Source organism: Lolium rigidum, chromosome 2 (genome assembly GCF_022539505.1).
Source record: "Lolium rigidum isolate FL_2022 chromosome 2, APGP_CSIRO_Lrig_0.1, whole genome shotgun sequence".
Taxonomy (NCBI): Eukaryota; Viridiplantae; Streptophyta; class Magnoliopsida; order Poales; family Poaceae; genus Lolium; species Lolium rigidum.
The window spans coordinates 33,621,713-33,640,259 of NC_061509.1; the positions used below are offsets into that span (position 1 = coordinate 33,621,713).

The 18,547-nt window shown below is 45.6% G+C and overlaps 3 protein-coding genes across 3 annotated transcripts; all 3 read right to left on the bottom strand.

Moving 5' to 3' along the window:
• Window positions 1-2,158: 2,158 nt before the first annotated feature.
• LOC124689473 lies at window positions 2,159-5,657 on the bottom strand. The gene is made up of 5 exons (XM_047222998.1): window positions 5,447-5,657; window positions 5,260-5,304; window positions 3,871-5,064; window positions 3,171-3,294; window positions 2,159-2,458 (listed from the first exon to the last, which is right to left on the bottom strand). The coding sequence occupies exons 1-4, from the start codon at window positions 5,655-5,657 to the stop codon at window positions 3,281-3,283; spliced, it is 1,464 nt and encodes a 487-aa protein (XP_047078954.1). The 3' UTR covers window positions 2,159-2,458; window positions 3,171-3,280.
• A 275-nt stretch (window positions 5,658-5,932) lies between these two features.
• On the bottom strand, window positions 5,933-7,940 carry LOC124686211 (60S ribosomal protein L9-like). The gene is made up of 3 exons (XM_047220201.1): window positions 7,515-7,940; window positions 6,668-6,790; window positions 5,933-6,219 (listed from the first exon to the last, which is right to left on the bottom strand). The coding sequence occupies exons 1-3, from the start codon at window positions 7,875-7,877 to the stop codon at window positions 6,136-6,138; spliced, it is 570 nt and encodes a 189-aa protein (XP_047076157.1). The 5' UTR covers window positions 7,878-7,940; the 3' UTR covers window positions 5,933-6,135.
• Window positions 7,941-8,276: 336 nt separating this feature from the next.
• Window positions 8,277-10,520, bottom strand: LOC124691545 (ferredoxin--NADP reductase, leaf isozyme 2, chloroplastic-like). The gene is made up of 7 exons (XM_047224835.1): window positions 10,172-10,520; window positions 9,863-10,075; window positions 9,579-9,670; window positions 9,358-9,435; window positions 9,124-9,186; window positions 8,801-9,035; window positions 8,277-8,705 (listed from the first exon to the last, which is right to left on the bottom strand). Exons 1-7 carry the CDS (start codon window positions 10,503-10,505, stop codon window positions 8,638-8,640), a joined length of 1,083 nt encoding a protein of 360 aa, XP_047080791.1. The 5' UTR covers window positions 10,506-10,520; the 3' UTR covers window positions 8,277-8,637.
• Between the last annotated feature and the right edge of the window lie 8,027 nt (window positions 10,521-18,547).

Sequence of the window (18,547 nt, forward strand, 5' to 3'; positions counted from 1 at the left end):
GGAACTTTTTTTTCAGTATTTTTTTCTGATATGTACATCTATATCACCATTTAGGTACTATGTTGTTGCAGAAGCTAGATGTAATTAATACTATGATGATATTTATATATTTCCTTTGTTAAAAAGGCGGTGAGGCCGGACCATAAATGTGTTTTACAGCAGTGAGACAAAGGGCAAGAGCAGCAGAAGATTACATGGCCGTGTCACAAAGACAGTCATATACCATGCATCAACCGCATCACGAAGGTCGGAGGGTGGCGTCACCGCGGCACGTGTTCCGAAGCAGACGACGCAAACCTTCCTCACTGATTAACACTTGTATGATCGACTATTAGCAAAAACAAAAACACTTACATGATCGGCTTGAACAAAATATACGATGCACGAGAGGCCAGATCACCCCTTCGATCGAGATCGACATAGCTAAAATAATAAGCGGTGATCTCGCGAGATGCCAGCGCTTCACGTTCGAACAGGAACCACTCAACGTCCAGCTCGATCTGCATATCGATCTCTTACTAATTTTCTGAACACGAATCTCTCTATATGTGGAAGGGGCCGAGGGAGTCTGAACAATAATGATGCGACAAATCGCAACAAATTGTGCATTTATAAACCAGCGATAATGATGCGTGTCAATTCATCCACCCTTTCAACATAGCAACTGAAGTAAAACTTTATTTGGATAACTACGTGTGCTTCTCACATCGAGACAAATTTACAGATGTTGTAGCTCTCGCCGTGGCTGATTGAAAGCAACTGATAATCACTAACTAATCGTGGATAGCAGACGAGTCAAAATACATTTCTGAGTCATGCGACATGTTAAGTTTAGCTCACGGATCGATAACATGAAGAGAACACAATGGTTCCTATAGTTTGGCGACTAATGGAGCTGGACGGAAGCCTCTTTTTCTACCAGTGAAACACTAGCAGAAGAATCAAAATAGACTTCTGAGTCATGCCCTCCGCCCGAGCGTGTCGTGCTCGTTTTTTTTATTTCTCTTTTTGTGGTACAAATTCTTATATTTCCTCCATTTCACAAAGGACTTTTCAGATTTATCAAAATTTAGATAGAAAAAATGATTGTAAGCACCGGAGAGATCAGGTCGCTCAGTCGTCCGCCTCCGTGAAGCTATATATCCTCCAGCGTCGGTAACGTCAGTGGTTAGGGCCCTTACAAAGAGGCATATCTTCTCATGTCGCTTTTCTTTTCCCTTTCTCCCATCTCATGCACACACGCTTCTACACCACACATCAGCGCCGTCGTAATCTTGTATGTCCATGCGCAACTTCTACCGCTGTGTCGAGCTTCAATTTGCATCTCCGGTCTGTAATATTATCGTGTCCAATACTTTAATCACTGTTACTTTGATCGCGATGACTTGAGCCAGAACATTCTCTTTTGAATGTGAACTATCTGAATTTATGTTTGGGAGTGATTTTAGTGGACTTGGCTGGGAATGGACGAGGCACAAAGCGGAGACGTCCCAAAACGCTCAATGCAGCGTTTTTGAAAACTTGAAAATATTAGACAATGAACCGGTAAACCGGTAAACCGGTAACCCCACGTCTAGAACAAAAGGAAAGCTGAAAACAATCGATTGACCAAACGCTCGATGCAGCGTTTTTGAAAACTTGAAAATATTAGACAATGAACCGGTAAACCGGTAACCCCACGTCTAGAACAAAAGGAAAGCTGAAAACAATCGATTGACCAAGCAACCGCTGATTGAAGAAACAAATGGATAAATAGCTCATCATCAGTGCCCTAGTCAATGAGGTGGGGTACACACTATAGTTGATTTGTTCTCTTGGTGTATGGGACATGATTATCGTATAAAATATGTAGTAATCAGGTAGAGGTTTGAATCTATCTCAGAGGGCCAGCCTACGTAAAACAGATAAATAACTAACTAATTAATGAGTAAAAGACTGCCCACAGGTGGGGATGAAAGCACAGACCGTCAGTTTTAGTTCAAATTTGTCCAAATTTCGACCATTATAATTGCTGTCTGTAAGATACTAGCATCCTATAACACAAATTCAATAGTAATACAATCTTTACGATACCATAGCATACATTAAAAAAACTGATGCTTATACTGAAATTCTGACACTGGTGAAAACGTGATATAAAAGAATGAGTTCATGATCATGAACAAATTGCACCACATAGATTAGATTAGAAGTTTTGCTTACCAAACATTTCTCACAAACAAAAACATAGGGAACACCATGTCCAAGTTATACAAGACATGACTGATAGACCGGGTACAGATTGCAATGAACTTGTCATTCACTCAAAAGAAAAGATAAGCTCAGGATATTCCCTCTTAGGACAGTTTCTACTACCAGCTACAAGGGGGGTGAGACAATATCTCAGCTTCTACTCTTCCTTGATGGCACCCTTGTCGCTGACATAGATACCATCCAAGAACTTCCTGATGTCCTTCTTCTTTACGTGGCATTTTTGTTCCAAACAATAACAAAACAATCAATGGTGAGGATAGAGATAACAATCACTGCAGGATTATGAGAATGGAGTGCCACTAGTATAGAATACCACTGTGAAACTTCTACACTGTTTGATCAGGTTAGTTTATGCACTTGTTGTATGCAAAGTATAAAGATACTAGTGTGAGGTACATAATGGATGGAATGATGGAGAACATAATCACCATTGAAAGACGGTGAGAAACAAAAGCACATGCTGCTGGTGTGAGGTACATAATGGATGGAAGGATGGAGAACATAATCACCATTGAAAGACGGTGAGAAAGAAAAGCACATGCTGCTGGTGTAACACTAGTGAAAGTAATGCAATTGTTCCAACTTGCAACAATGCATAGATCTATTTTACTTCTAGAGTTGGGAGTCAAGTGAAACAAAGCATAAGCACAATCACTACAAGTACAGAATAGCACTACAATGTAGTGCCGTATAGTTAGGTTAGGTTGCACATTTTGTTGTGCATTAACTTAAAAATATGAAGATACTAAGGATGCTAGGGCGAAGCATATAATCCTTGAGGTATCCTACAAATAAAACATAATCCGTGATACAGAAAACATCTGGCATAGTGAAGTATACACATTCTCATACATAAAGGAATGTAACCCATGATGTGAGTTTTCCGTATAATACTCAACAAAGACAAGGACTCTAACCTGGTTGATTAGGGCAGCAGAGCGAGAGACAAGCTCAATGTCGTTGCCATCAAAAACGATCTCATCCTTGACCTTTCTCCGACCGCAGGATCGTCACACCGTCAAGCATGTCAACTTTCCTGACCTATTTGGGGAAAGAGTGGTCTCAGCGCATTTCATAGATAACTCAAGCAACAGGTAACCAGTAGGAGCATGGCAGCAGATAAAGCGATACATGACATAAAGAACACACAATGTAAAAGCGATATTTGCCTCTGGAGTGCATAGCATCACAGGAAATTTCACAAGGTAATAGTATGAGTCAATTGCCCTACGAAAGGGTGCTACTAGAGAAATTATAGTGACCGATGTACTGTTACAAAAGTATCGGCATGGGGCGTTAAATCATCATAAATAAGAGGGCAAGTCATTTGAAATGCAGCAGTATCAATATCGGTAATCCTAACAGCAGGTGATGCATGAGAACCTAAACACCCTGAAGAATCAATCATTTAAGAATAATGGTTTCCAATCTCCCAAGCTACATATAGCACACATGGGTAAGACGACAGGTAAAGGTACCCTAAAACCTCTAAAATGAAATCACTAACTACAAGGATACTGGAGGTGTAGCCATAAGAAACATTGTGATGGATGATGCACAATGCAACAATTTGTAACCTTAACAAGTACGGTATAGTTTAAACATCAAAAGGCAAACCTGGCAGTGTCATCCTTGAGGGAGAGAATGTGGGAGGCCAGATCATCATAAAAGGATAGATAGAATCAATATGTCGATCATTTGTTGTTTCCTCATACACCTTACACATTGTCCTGCACTTAATATCCAAATTGAATATGCATTGGCCTATCTGTAAAAGTACAAACTGACCATTGTCTCCCACTTGTCTTATGTGCACACCAGCATTACTTTCATCCTCAAGTGTGTGATCTGACATCCCCAAAGTAGCAAGCATCTCACGCAAGCAAATGGTATCGACAAGTAACCAGTTGCAGCCCTTGTGGAGCCAGGCGCGAAGTTGGAACTCCTCGACATGGACGAGGTATAGACTGGAAGTGTCATCTTCCCATGATAACATGCTATCATAACAGCGATACATCACTCCTTGCGGGAGTTGAATTGTGGAGAAACTTGAGGTCGTCAAATCCAATGAAAGAATGTTGTTACTACTGGTGTTTGGCATATAGATTTTGTTACCGACCAGGGGTTCTGCTGAGCAAATATGCAGAACATTGATGCATGTGACCGAGGTATGCATGCACCAGACTCCATCTACCAGCATATACACGCGCATCATGAACTTGTCTTCCTCCTCGGTAGACTCCCAAAACACATGCAGGTAGGACAAGACACTGCCTTCTTTTCTGGAGACAGTTGCACTGAATATTTTGAGATGATAGTCCGATGCGGGCGGGAGTGGTGGGACAATCTGTATGCCTTTCTCAGCGCATAGCGGGCGGTGCACTTCATGTGTCCATCTTGTTCCCTCCACGCGATGGGTGTAGAGGCTGCCATTCCGGCAGTCCCAGATATCCTTGGTACCGAAGCTGTAGCTCTCTAAGCGACGCATGACGGCGGCGAGCTCTGGGGGCTGAGGCAGCACGGGGACAAAGCGTGGAGCATCTAGCACCCCTAACAACAAATCCGACACCTGTGTGATGTAGTAGCCGAGGAGGCGCGGTGGGTGGAGATTGCGGAAACAGCTTAAGAACTTGGTGCCGGAGGCGTGGCCGAGCCATCGTTGGCATACAAGGGCTGCACGGACGAGGGTGGTGGGTAAGCCGACCCGGACAATGATCTCCCAGAGGAGGTTATCGTCGTCGAAAACCTTGGCCACTGCTGCTGGCTGTTCTGGGGCTCGCCATCTCTTGTGGTTTCTTCTCGAGGCTGGCCCTGGAAAAATCCGCAGACGCAAATATATGTCAGTACCAGTACGGTGGAATAAATGCTCCAACAAATGCAAAATGGGCAACACAGAGCAATTCATCCATAATCCAGCAAAACATAATACTCCAATAGTATTGTACATATTACAAACAAACTGCACGAAATCAAATCCGGGGAGAATTGGAAGAGATAGGATCTCACAGTTGGGGGGATCTCCTCGGCTGCATCCATCATCTATCTCCCTCCCTCAAGCGGAGCTCACTTTGTTGACCACTGTCGCAGTAGGCAAATGTTAGATACGGTTTAGGGAAGAAAAATGCAGCTAGGGTTTCCCGCGAGAGAAGACGAAAAAAGAAATTAGGAGACGATGAGAAGGAGAAGCGCTCACATCGAATCGGAGGAGAGAACATAAAGGAGAAGCTCTGGCCGCCGCTGGGGACGGGGCTCAGGTCGCCGGCGCCGCCGCTTCTTTCTTGCGGTCCGGCGTGGAGCAGAGCTGTCCGCGGAAGTGAGCTGAGAGTCTGAGACTGAGCTGGATGAAGTGAGCTGAAATGACTGAAATCGTCCAGGCCGGTTCGGCCCAGACGATTGAGACCCATATTCACTGGTGTCACCTTGTCAGATTGGTTATAAGTATCACCATATGTACCTAACGAGTTACGATACACTCCTCCAAAAAGAAAGTTACGATGCATTAACCTAACCATTATTTTTATAATAATACGCATACAGAATAAAACTATACAATGTACTTATCTACTTACGATATAAACGATGCTGCTTTTGCGTTGTACTCACATAGTGAAACTGTAGTGGTTTGGAGTTCTACCTACCAGAGGAGTAAACCCTAAGAAAACGAGCAACAACCACATCATACATTAGAAGTCTTGCTTATCCAACATTTCGCAGAACAAAAACATAGGGAACACCATCTCCAGTAACAGAACACCATCCTTAACAGAGCAGGTACAGATTGTAATGAACTTGTCATTCACTCAAAGAAATAAAAGCTCGGGATATTCCCTCTTAGTACAGTTTCTACTACCAGCTACAAACGGTTGCACACAGGTCGCATTTCTACTCTTCCTTGATGGCGCCCTTGTCGCTGACGTAGATACCGTCCAAGAACTTCCTGATATCCTTCTTCTTCACGTGGCATTTCTGTTCGACGAAAAGCAGAACAATCAAGGGTCAGGATGGAGATAATATGAGAAAGAAAAACACAAACTGCATGTGAAACAGTACTGCAATTGTTTCAACAAGACATGCATGTCATTTGACTTATCAGTAATAAATCAGGGAAACAAATCACTGTGAGCCAACAAGGGCAAATGCTACAAGTACAGAATATCACAGTGAATGATATCCACTGGTTTGTTAGGTTACTTTATACACTTGTTCTATCAAAAGCATAAAGATGCTTGCATGAGGTATATAATCATTGACAAGTATGCTACAGACTACAGAATCTACAATTACAAATAGAGGTTTATCCACGATGAAGAAAACTTGAGGCACTGCCAAGTATATCCGGTCACATCGAATAGAGTCTACAGCTCAGAGGAAGGTAACTTGAGTGTGAGAGATACACAGACACAAGGAGACCAACCTGGTTGATAAGGGCAGCAGAGCGAGAGACAAGCTCGATGTCATTGCCATCGAGGACGATCTCATCCTTGACCTTCTCAGACCGCAGGATAGTCACACCATCAAGCATGTCAACTTTCCTTACCTATTCAAAGGGACATTTCAAAAATGAGTCAAGCTACAGATAACAAGTAGCGCTGTCGCAACATATAAAGCTACACAGGGAATCACAAACACACAATGCCATAATTATATGTGCCTCTCTAGAGCATAGCACCACGGGAATGTTCACTTAAGGTAATAATATGAGCCAATGACCGTACACATGAGCATCACTAGAGTAATGCTGGTGACCCATGTTCTGTTACAACATTATCAGCATGCCATGATGAAATAAACTTAAATAAGATGAACATCATTTGAATTGCAGTAGCATCAACATCACTGGTCCTAAAACTCCGTGACATGTGAGAATCTAAACACACTGAAGAATCGCACATTTAAATACATGGTATCCTATTTCCCAAACTACATATAACACACATGAGCAACATGGACAGAACGGTAAATGAACACAGATTTCCATCCCTGAAATCTAGTTCGCTCAAATACAGCCAATTTGCTTAGGGGGTACAACATACTTTGTACTACAAAGTGCAACAACTTTAAGAAACGGTGACTCAATAGCTATAACAACAATTTTATGTTCACATCAAGAGCTCAGGACACCCTAAAATCTCTAAAACAAAATCACTAACTAAATAGACATTCTACAACGGAAACTGGAGTTCTAGCTTGATCCACCTCACCGCGGTTGGTTCGGTGTTTATGGAAGAAGAAGAAAACTGCTGCAATGTGAATCAAGTTACCTTCTTCTCGCCGAGGAAGTTCCTGATCTCGATCCCCTTGTTGCCGGAGTTGATGGAGGCGTTGATGGGGAAATGGGCATACACAAACCGCATCTTGTAGCGGAAGCCCTTGGTGACGCCCGTGATGAGGTTCTGGACGTGGGAGATGGCGGTGCGGATGGCAGCCATGGTGCGGCGGGTCCCGAACCAGGCGTCCACCTTGAGCTTCCGGCCGCCCTCCTGCAGCTGGAAGTCGAGGTTGAGGTGCTTGAAGTTGCGGGTGAGCGTGCCCCGGGGCCCCGTGACGGACACCATCTTCGCGGACACCTTCACCGTCACTTCCTCCGGGATGTCCATCGTCTCCGACGCCAGGATCGTCTTCATCTTGGCGAGATGGGGTTGGGGATTCCTCGACGGCGACGGCGGCGGCGGCGGTGTGTCTTTGCGGGCGGCGGCGGCGGCAGAGGGAGCGATCGCTGGAGGTGGGGTCTTATATAGGTGTCGTCGCTAGGGTTCGTTCGCGGGGTAGAGGGAATGGGTTGTCCTGGGCTGATACTGGGCCGGAGTAGGCCCACGTGTTTCACTTTGCTTCTCCCAATTACTGACCAATATCAGTCTACAGCTACTCCGTGCACAACATTTTCTCTAAGATCAGGTGCTGTAAAATACTACCTCTGGACGCAATTAATCGACGCGTCCGTCCGCTAATGACATGCCTTCACAGCCCTCCCTCCGCGTCGATTAAATCCGACCGGAGGGAGTATATATAAATATTACCGGAAAAACACTGAAAATTATAATTAATTACATAGTGTGGTAAAATATGGCAAATGTGTACCTACATAGTGCATACATATATTTCATTTCACATATTATAATAAGATGGTTGAGAAGGCGAGCGAGATCAATCGAGACAAATACGAGTGTCAGTATGTACATTGATCAGACGTGCCAAGGAGATTTCATAACAGCTTACCGCGCCCATTCACTCTCGTCGCTAGATACAAAGGCGTATGTATGATCACAGCCTTGAGCTTTGCACTGTTCAATTGCGGGGTAAAAGGAAAAAACTAGGTGGGAAGAATCATTTGCAGCATATGCATGCCGTCCTTCCATGGCAACAGGAGTGATGGACTGATTTCGATCAGTAGACTTCGACGTTCCATTGCTCGGCCTTCTTCAACTGCTTCTTGTAGTCGATCCAGTTGATCCCTACTCGATCAACCCCAAAGAATAATTCATCACATTAGCTTGACTTTATAGGTTGATTCAATTTAAGAAAATAAGTGCGAAATGTGATAGTTTACCGTCTTTGGCGGCGAGGTCGACCATGATGTCATCAATGCCCTTCTCCATGCCCTTGAGACCACACATGTAGACGTAGGTGTTGTCCTTCTTGAGCATTTCCCAGAGCTCCTCCTTGTACTCCGCCATCCGCGTCTGGATGTACATCTTCTCCCCCGCAGCGTTCGTCTGCTCCCTGCTCACAGCGAAGTCCAGCCGGAAGTTGTCGCCGCCGATCTTAGCCATGTGCTCAAACTCCTGCAGCACACAATTTCCATGTCGACGGATTCAGCTACCTTGTCAGGCTCGGGTAGATGGACGACCATCGATGAACTTAATCAGTTACCTCCTTGTAGAGTAGAGTGTCGCTTGTGGGGACACCCAAGAAGAGCCATGCGAGGCCATTGAACTGCACACAATAGTATAAAGATCAATTTTTTTTTCTGTATGGTAGTACTGTGTAGTGTCAAATTGGGGAAACACTAGCCGACAGGTTCAAGTGTCAGTTAATAAATTAATTCAAGCATGTACGGATGACTGGTCTCTGGTGTTATTCATGTTAACTTGTAGTAGTACTAACCTTGTAGTCCTCGTGCTCCTCGAAGAAGATCTTCCACAGGAAGGAGCGGAACGGCGCGATACCGGTACCCGTCCCAAGCTGCAATTGTTTCATTCATTCATAAGTGAAATAGTAGTAAATTATCATGTGTGCGTCCGACAGAAGAGTTTCTCCTTGGAAAAAATAGACATGGATGCAAGTAGTGATCTCCATTCATTTTAAGCAGGAAATAGTGTTCTTACCATGATGATGGTGGCGTTGGGGTCCTTGGGCATGAGCATTTCCTTCCCCACAGGCCCCGTGATCTTGACTTCTTGCCCCGGTTTCAGGTCACCTGCACGCAAGAATATGACAAAAAAAATAAGAGTATGACAAAAATTAGGAGCAAACTAGAATTGCACCGAATCGTTAATTTGTTGAAAACCCCTTCATCCATGATCAAGTTCCAGCAATTAATCAATAAGAAGTACAGTAGCAGAGAGAGTGAAAACAAATTAAAGGTGATCTGTGGATGATCACAACGTACAGAGGAAGTTTGAGCAGACGCCCTTGACGACCTCCCCGGCGTCGTTGGTGTACACGAGGCGCTTCACGCAGAGCGAGACGGTCTTGGAGTCGCCAAAGTCCCCCAGGGCGCTGCTGGCGATGGAGTAGAGCCTGAGCTTGTGCGGCTTGCCGTTCTTGTCCTCCCCGTCCGCGATCACGCCGATCGACTGCCCCTCTCTGTACGGGATCTCACCTGCGCGCGATTAATCCACCAATTCAAGATTCAGTTCACGATCGTGTTCTGCATGATTCAAATCAACTTGTGCCATGGGAAATCGATCGAGGGTACCTTCGGTGCTGAAGACCATGTGCCAGGTCTCGCCGGGCGCGTTGTCGCCGGTGATGCGGGTGTTGAGGAGGCACCGCCCGACGTAGGGCTCCTTGGGACGGTACTTGTTGGTCACCACGCCCTCGTCCTGCTTCTTGGAGATCTTCTTCTCCTTCACCGGCGCCGGCGCGGCAGGCTCCGCGGTCTCCGTCGTGGACACCTGCGCCGTGCGCACGCCCCTGCTCGCATTGCGGAGACGGCTCGGGTAGGCCAAGAAGCACGGCGGCGAGGCGGAGGAAGAAACCGCGGCCTTGGCGGCCGGGGAGGACGGGAGCGCGGCGGTAAGGGCGGCCATGGTGTGTATGTGTGGACTGCGGACTGGTGGCTGTATGAGGAGAGGGGTGGATTGGGTTGGTATGAGACCTCACCTCAACTCGATCACGCGGGAGAAGATTGAGTGGAAGGGAGGCGTGGTGAGCAGCAAGTGGTGATCCTTCTTCCTTCCTTCATCCCCCGGCCGAAGTCTGTTCAAGAGAACATTTTGGAGGATGTCCTATTCTAGCCCATTGCTAACTTCACAGCCCACGAGCTGAGCCATATCTCCTTCGTTGGTATCCAAATGGGCACTTCTTATGACCCGTTTTGTTCTTCTTTTTTGAACAGGGATATATGGTCCCAAGGACCCATAGCTAGAGTGCTCAGTTATATTACATTTTACAAAGAGCGCCTTTAAAAGAAAGAAATTGCAACTAAGTCCTGAATTCTCGCAAAAAGATCCACGCGAAAAAACGCCATCGGGTCTTTCTTTCTCGTCACCGCTATTGCAGGATTTGCCTCGATATGGGACGACCGACCTTAGCACCGCTATGGTTGGAACCACCATAGCATGGCCTCGACAAAAGGAGGTTGAAGATGCATGAGAGTATGGGCCACACTGCTTTTTGGGGTGGCTACCGTGCGCCGATGGCCCGACACGGCCGAAGATCATAGCATCTAGACTCCGTTGATGTGTACGAACCCCGAGGAGCATGAACTCGATATTTCTGTGGTGATCAAGATCCCTCTGCCTGCCACCACAATGGCCGACTGGGACTTTGCCAGTCAGATCACGCAACAAGGGCCTTATGTAGGGAGGTTTTAGCATTAGCCTCCATCTCTGCCTATGGCTTCGGCCATCTAAGCTTCAGAGGAAGAGGGAAGACAACTAGAAAGCACCAGATCAAACCGAAGAGCTCTACTAAACTCTAGCATAAGCCCAACCAAACCAAAACCTAGACCTAGTAGTAACATTAGACTACTATTGTACATGGGGGACCCGAACCCACCTCGTCATTGACCATCGTTAGATAGGAAATAGGATCGGCTAATTGGCCCTAGATCTAAAGGATAGTGGAGTGAGAGGAGGAGCGAGAGCGGTGAGGAAAAATTCCCCATTGCAGGATAGTGGTTTTTACTATTTTGTTGTTTTGACTTTGTACTAATACGTGAAGGGCTTATGTTAGTGGGACATTTTTTATTTCCATTTTGTATCTTTATGTTTCTCTACTTTTTCTCCATCCTTCCAACTTCGATTCCCTCTTTTCCTTCTGGATCCTCTTTCGTGGCCACATCTCTCCATTGTCGTCCACACTCCAGCTTCCCCTACCCTTGTCGGTCCTCTATCGGTCTGTGGTGTGTTGCTCTCAGATTTGAGCACTAGCACCTAATCTAAGCATGAACGGATGCCACTAGGCTAATTAGGGAGGGAGGCTGTGATAGCTACACGGGGGAGGTACGCATAGCTCGCAAGGGACGTATGAGGAAGAAAATGAGGGAGGGAGGTGGTGATGACTTAGGGTATGCGGTGGCGGATGCAACTCCGTGGTGGACGTGGGGCTGGAGAGCACGTGGAAAATGTTGGCGAGCACCCAATAGGGTCGTGTTGTACACACGCGGGGGAAGGGGTTGTGCTGTATTTTTCAAGGATCTCACCTATTGTAATGACATGTTAGGTCCTATTGGAGCACAGTTTTTCACCCAACCCTCAAAATATAAAAGGCTATGTTAGGGCCCTTTCGGATATATGCTCTAAGGCTTCCAGCAGTGTTGTGTGCCTGCCCGATTCATCCCTTGGATTAAGCAACGTCGGAATTTATGTACAAGCAAAATTCAAAGTTCCAACCGGTGGAAATCGGAGGGAGTTGGTCACACCTACCTACGGTACGAGGAAGAGGCGAAAACCCTTCGCTACTTTTTGTCCTAATTTTCGACATGTTAGCCATTGGTTTTATCCATGAGTACAAAATTAGACCAGACCCCTAGCCAGGAATATCCAAACCCATGGGGTAAAATACCTCTATTAGCTTGTTATACTAGTTAGTGCGCCATATGATACAATACATATACTTGTATAAATATATTTCCTATCGCTTTTGAGAATAGAAAATAAAAGAACGTGGCAATATTAATTGTCTAGCAATCTAAGCGCGCTAGGTGCTAATGATACACTGTATGATGATGATTAAATCTTTTTTACACCTTGTTCCGAAAACAAATCTCATTGGCACTCGCTTTCGCACGTGAAAGACGTGATTCGAATATATGCATGAACAGTACGCCTGATGTTATGTTAGTCTCCTTCACGTACGACCTCAACAACAGTACCCCACTCTGTACTTCCAATTTTCCGATGATGCACGTACGGTTACATCACACATTGTTTCTCATACCTGAAAAATAAAAAGAAAAAAGAAAGAAAAATGTTCCAGCCATCCATGGATGATTCGTATTCCAATTCCAAGGGCTGAAAAACGGTCGAGAGATCGAATTTAATATAGACATGCAGGATCGAATGAATGCGGCGCCTTTGCTTGATTTGCAAGCCATGCATTCCATGCATTAGTGTCGGCTGACAGCATCGGTTCCTCGTTTCACTGGTGGAAAAACAGGCTTCGGGTGAGCCCCATAAGTCGCGATGCTGCAGGATCCGCGACAAATGGTACCTTTAGTCGCGGTTCGGGAGGAGAACCGCGACCAAAGGCTCGGGCCCGGGCGCTCGGTGGCCAGCCGGTGCACGTGGGGGTCTTTAGTCGCGGCTGGCCGGGCCAACCGCGACTAAAGGAGCTCGAAGGCCTTTAGTCGCGGTTGGCTAGGCCAACCGGGACTAAAGCCCCTCCCCTATATATACCCATCCAAGCAGCCAACACTTAGCCATTTGGTGCCATTCTCTTCACAAGCTTCACAAGTGGGTGTTAGGTTTGATTTTGGTTCCTCTTATGCACATAAGGTGTTTGATGAAATGCCCCAAGAGCATGAAACAAACATGATATGAAGTGTTGGAGCCACACTTGAGCTTTCTCATTTATTTTTTCCTCCTCGATCGCGGTTAGCAACTTGAACCTTTGATGTGTCGTTGATAAAATGTGCATTAGTTCATTGTTTAATTTATATTGTTTGTAGCTAGTTAGTTTAACAAATGCATGATGGTTAATTATATATTTTATATTATAATAATGCAGATGAATCGACAATGGATGTACGGTAACCGACTCTCCGGCGAGTTCAGTGCGGGTTTGAAAGATTTCCTCGTAGTGGCTAATGCGAACAAGCGGGAGGGTTTTGTTATCTGTCCATGTGTTAAATGTAAGAATCGTAAGGGTTACTCTTCCTCAAGAGATGTTCACATGCACCGCTTCGGCACGGATTCATGCCAAGCTATAATTGTTGGACCAAGCATGGAGAAAGAGGGGTTATAATGGAAGAAGATGAAGAAGGGGATGATTTCATCGATGAAAGCTATCTTGCTCATTTCGGTGATACTTTCATGGAGGATGCTGAAGGTGAAGGGGACGATGAAGGGGAAGGTGAAGAAGAGGCACGTGATGATCCCGTTGATGATCTTGGTCGGACCATTGCTGATGCACGGAGACGCTGCGAAACTGAAAAAGAGAGGGAGAATTTGGATCGCATGTTAGAGGATCACAGGAAGGCGCTGTACCCCGGATGCGATGATGGTCCGAAAAGCTGGGCTGCACACTCGGATTTGCTGAGATGGAAGGCACAGGCAGGTGTAGCTGACTCGGCATTTGAAAACTTGCTGAAAATGTTGAAGAATATGTTTCCAAAGAATAACGAGTTGCCCGCCACTACGTACGAAGCAAAGAAGGTTGTCCGCCCTCTAGGTTTAGAGGTTCCGAAGATACATGCATGCATCAACGACCGCATCCTCTACCGCGGTGAATACGAGAATTTGAATGAATGCCCGAGTATGCACCGCATTGCGTTATAAGATCGGAGGCGATGACCCCGGTGACGATGTTGAGGGCCGAAACCCGGGAAGAGGGTTCCCGCCAAGGTGATGTGGTATGCTCCTATAATACCACGGTTGAAACGTCCGTTCGGGAACAAAGAGCATGCCAAGTTGTTGCGATGGCACAAAGAGGACCGTAAGTCGGACGGGGAGTTGAGACACCCCGCGGATGGAACGCAATGGAGAAAGATCGACAGAGAGTTCAAAGATTTTGCAGCCGACGCAAGGAACATAAGATTTGGTCTAAGTACGGATGGCATGAATCCTTTTGGCGAGCAGTAGCTCCAGCCATAGTACCCGGCCCGTGACTCTATGCATCTACAACCTTCCTCCTTGGTTGTGCATGAAGCGGAAGTTCATTATGATGCCGGTGCTCATCCAAGGTCCGAAGCAACCCGGCAACGACATCGATGTGTACCTAAGGCCATTAGTTGATGAACTTTTACAGCTGTGGGGCAGACCTGGTGTCCGTGTGTGGGATGAGCACAAAGAAGAGGAATTTGACCTACGAGCGTTGCTTTTCGTAACCATCAACGATTGGCTCTGCTCTTAGTAACCTTTCGGGACCGTCAAATAAGGGATACAATGCATGCACGCACCGCTTACATGAGACCGAAAGTGTACATTTGCCAAATTGTAAGAAGAACGTGTACCTTGGGCATCGTCGATTTCTTCCGAAAGGTCATCCAAGAAGAAAGAAAGGCAAGCATTACAACGGCAAGGCAGATCACCGGCCGAAGCCTCGCGGAACACACCGGTACCGAGGTATTTGATATGGTCAAGGGTTTGAAAGTCATCTTTGGAAAGGGTCCCGGCGGACAATCAGTTCCGAAGGGAGCTGACGGGCACGTAGCCATGTGGAAGAAGAAATCTATATTCGGGAGCTAGAATATTGGAAAGTCCTAGAAGTCCGCTCTGCAATCGACGTGATGCACGTTACGAAGAATATTTGCGTGAACATCCTAAGCTTCTTGGGCGTGTATGGGAAGTCAAATGATACAAAGGAAGCACGGCAGGACCAGCAAAGTTTGAAAGACCCTGATGACCAGCATCCGGAACGGTTTCAAGGTCGTGCCAGCTACGCTCGGGGAACAAAGTAAACAATCGATCGCCCCGCTCATAGTGCAAGCCGCCGATCCGGATGCCCCCGATATCATAGCAGCTGCGGCAGCACATGGATTGACTGTAACGAGTGCCAGAGAACAAGCGGCCGAGTTAGGTATCACTCTTCGTGCACTCGCTAGGCCTTGATGAGGCGCCAATGAAGGACGTAGTATTTACATATGTGAAGAATGGCCCTCTCGTCGAGCCCGCGCAGAAGGGGATCTACCTCGACAAATGCTAGGTCTCGCTAAATTGGTACAAGGGTTACATAAAACATAAAAACGCCAAAGACTATATCTATGCGGAAGTTAGATATGAGCATCACTTCAAACATTACTGGGTACAAATTCCTCTCGAGTGAATTGTTCCAACTGTTCAATCTGCGCGACCTCGACAAATCTATCATCGGTTGCTACGTTCGTAAGTGATTTATTAATTTCTACCCCATCTCGTTCATTGCCTCGCACCTGCCCTAACTATCTTGTTGTGTACGCTATTATGCAGAATGAAGAAGCGGGAAATGCGAATAAGGAACATCCATGATGTTGGGTTCATTGACCCACACATCGTTAATTCACATGTGTTAGAACACCACCCCGCCGACGTGGAGGATGACCCGTGGCGGTTTATTAGAAAACAGACAACGTAAAAGTGATATTCTATTTCCTTACCATTTTGGGTGAGTGTTTCTGTCTTGAGCACATTCTCTTTTGTTTACTCCATGCATGGTATGTGGCTAATCGATGAGTTATGCATGATCGTGCATGTATCGTGTCCGCAGGTTCCACCGGATTCTTATGGTAATTAAAGTTCAGACCTCCTCGCTCTCGTCCACGACTCTCTGAATATGGATCCGGCGCTTTGGGGCGACATGAGAAAAATGTTGCAAAAGTAATTATTTTCATTCATTTGCGCTCTATATCGATCGGCCTATTTCGTTCATCATTTCCTAATATCAAGTAACTAATTAATAACTCTCTTGCTTATTTAATTTTCTTTGCCTCGTAGGGTTTGGAGACGGTTCGTAGATACCAAGGTCGGTGAATTCAAAAAAGAGCTATCTTTTAAAATGGCAAGTGCGGACGACCGGGGATACTCAGCCACCGGGGACCAATCTATGTGGATACTATGTTTGTGAGAGGATCCGGAGATACCGCAATGAGCGGGACCGGACGTGTGAGAACAACATCTCCGAGGAATAACCTCCGGAAGACGCTTAGTCCGAAGCTCGCTTCCGACCACTTCAAGAGGAACTAGCTGGATGGTTGGCGAGGGAAGTCATCGATCCTAGAGGAGAACACTATTACGATGACGTAGAACTTTATATGCACCAGAATTTGTAACTAACTTGTTCAAAATTGTATATGGTCATCCGATATTGAATATATATTGTATATGGTGATCCGATATTGAATATATATTGTATATTCCTCTTGAATTCTTTTTGGTTCTAATTTCAAATTTGTTTGAAATTGTACATTCATATGCATGTATGTATACAGTACCGTAGAATATGTGAAACTCCTTCAAAATTAAAACCCAAAAGAAATAAAACAATACAAATTAAAAAGAAACCAGATTTAGGGGGAGGGGGCTAAAACCCTAAACCTCGCGGAGGCCTTTAGTCGCGGTTGGCCGAAGAACCGCGACTAAAGGTCCTCCGCCCTGGCGCCGCTCTGCGGCCCACGTGGACGGGCCTTTAGTCGCGGTTCGTAAGGAACCGCGACTAAAGGGGGGGGCCTTTAGTCGCGCTGCTTTGGTCGCGGTTGGGCCACCGCGACTAATGGCAGTTGCCAACCGCGACCAAAGCCCTTTTTTCCACCAGTGTTTTTTCTCCAGCTTTTCCACAGATATATCTAATCGCATGGTGTAAGAAAAACAGGCAGAATAATATACTGATTTTGTTTCATGGGACTGGAGTCAAATCGATTGGTATGGGAAGATATTTCCATGGAATTAAACCATTGGCAGTTAAAGTTTTTGAGCGATTAATAATATGTTAATGATAATGCCTTCATTTCAAGAGATCTAGTTTTAGCTAACTCTACTTGTAAGTTGTAAGCATCGCATCTGCATGTATATACATGTAGTTGTATACGAACACGTGGCATATATCTCATTCGTTGTCAGTTCTTTTTTTCTTCTGTTGACCATGATCTTTGGTTCTCAGTAGAGATGCCATTTTGATTGTGTAAATTATTACCACCGAAACGAAGCCTGACCGATTGCATCAACGATTTGCATACAGGAGCATACAAATCACGATGCAACATACACGAGATTCTTCAGGGTTAATGCCGTTCGGATCGAGCTGATGGAGTATTGGTCGCCCCGGTCAATCGCCAATCGGCCATGTGTTAACTGGTCCTTGTGACACAATGTTCCACTCATGGATAAATTATTAGGGATATGATTCCATGACTGCTGAGAAATGGTTTGGCGTCACGTTGCTGACGACGACCTCACACGGTCTGTTGAAATATGATGAGCTCGTATTTTGCCGCTGTGGCGAGGAGTGAACCGCGCTGTCATCTTCACTTAATTTCCACCCAGAGCTTCGGGTAAGAAAATAGCAGGTTGAACTGTCTTACCTATTGCGTTTTCAGTCAGCCTCTCAAGGCTGTGTATAACACTAGCTTTTGCTATCTTGTGATCACTTGTGATGAGGATATCTCTACCACACTACTACCTCCGTCATTACCAAATGAAGATGAAGATGATGTGAAGCTTAAGTCCAATCAAGTTCAGATTAGACCTATTAAAGGGCTCATGCGAAGCTACTTAAACAACAGGTGAACTTGTTCCTAAACGATATTTTGATTGATGAGAACTTTATACTGCCTAAGTCCTGTTATTTATGTATGATCAGGTATGAAGAGGAGATAAGCATCGCACGAGGAGGAGAGGAGCAGCTGGACGTGAAGATGGACGTGAAACTGGACATGGAGCTGGTGACATAGGCATCCCAAATGGGCCTGCCTAATATAGTACCCGGGGTTTATTGA

Excerpts from the sequence above, each read along its gene's own strand:
- LOC124691545 (XM_047224835.1), bottom strand. The coding sequence starts at position 10,505 with ATGGCCGCCCTTACCGCCGCGCTCCCGTCCTCCCCGGCCGCCAAGGCC. Across the intron at positions 9,436-9,578 it reads CCAACGCCACCATCATCATG|CTTGGGACGGGTACCGGTAT; the intron begins GTAAGAACACTA and ends AAACAATTGCAG. Across the intron at positions 9,036-9,123 it reads ACACTCTACTCTACAAGGAG|GAGTTTGAGCACATGGCTAA; the intron begins GTAACTGATTAA and ends TGTGTGCTGCAG.
- LOC124686211 (XM_047220201.1), bottom strand. The coding sequence starts at position 7,877 with ATGAAGACGATCCTGGCGTCGGAGACGATGGACATCCCGGAGGAAGTG. Across the intron at positions 6,791-7,514 it reads ACTTCCTCGGCGAGAAGAAG|GTAAGGAAAGTTGACATGCT; the intron begins GTAACTTGATTC and ends CCCTTTGAATAG. Across the intron at positions 6,220-6,667 it reads CTGCTGCCCTTATCAACCAG|AAATGCCACGTGAAGAAGAA; the intron begins GTTGGTCTCCTT and ends TTCGTCGAACAG.
- LOC124689473 (XM_047222998.1), bottom strand. The coding sequence starts at position 5,657 with ATGGGTCTCAATCGTCTGGGCCGAACCGGCCTGGACGATTTCAGTCAT. Across the intron at positions 5,305-5,446 it reads GTTCTCTCCTCCGATTCGAT|GGAGGGAGATAGATGATGGA; the intron begins GTGAGCGCTTCT and ends GCTCCGCTTGAG. Across the intron at positions 5,065-5,259 it reads CCGAGGAGATCCCCCCAACT|GGCCAGCCTCGAGAAGAAAC; the intron begins GTGAGATCCTAT and ends GGATTTTTCCAG.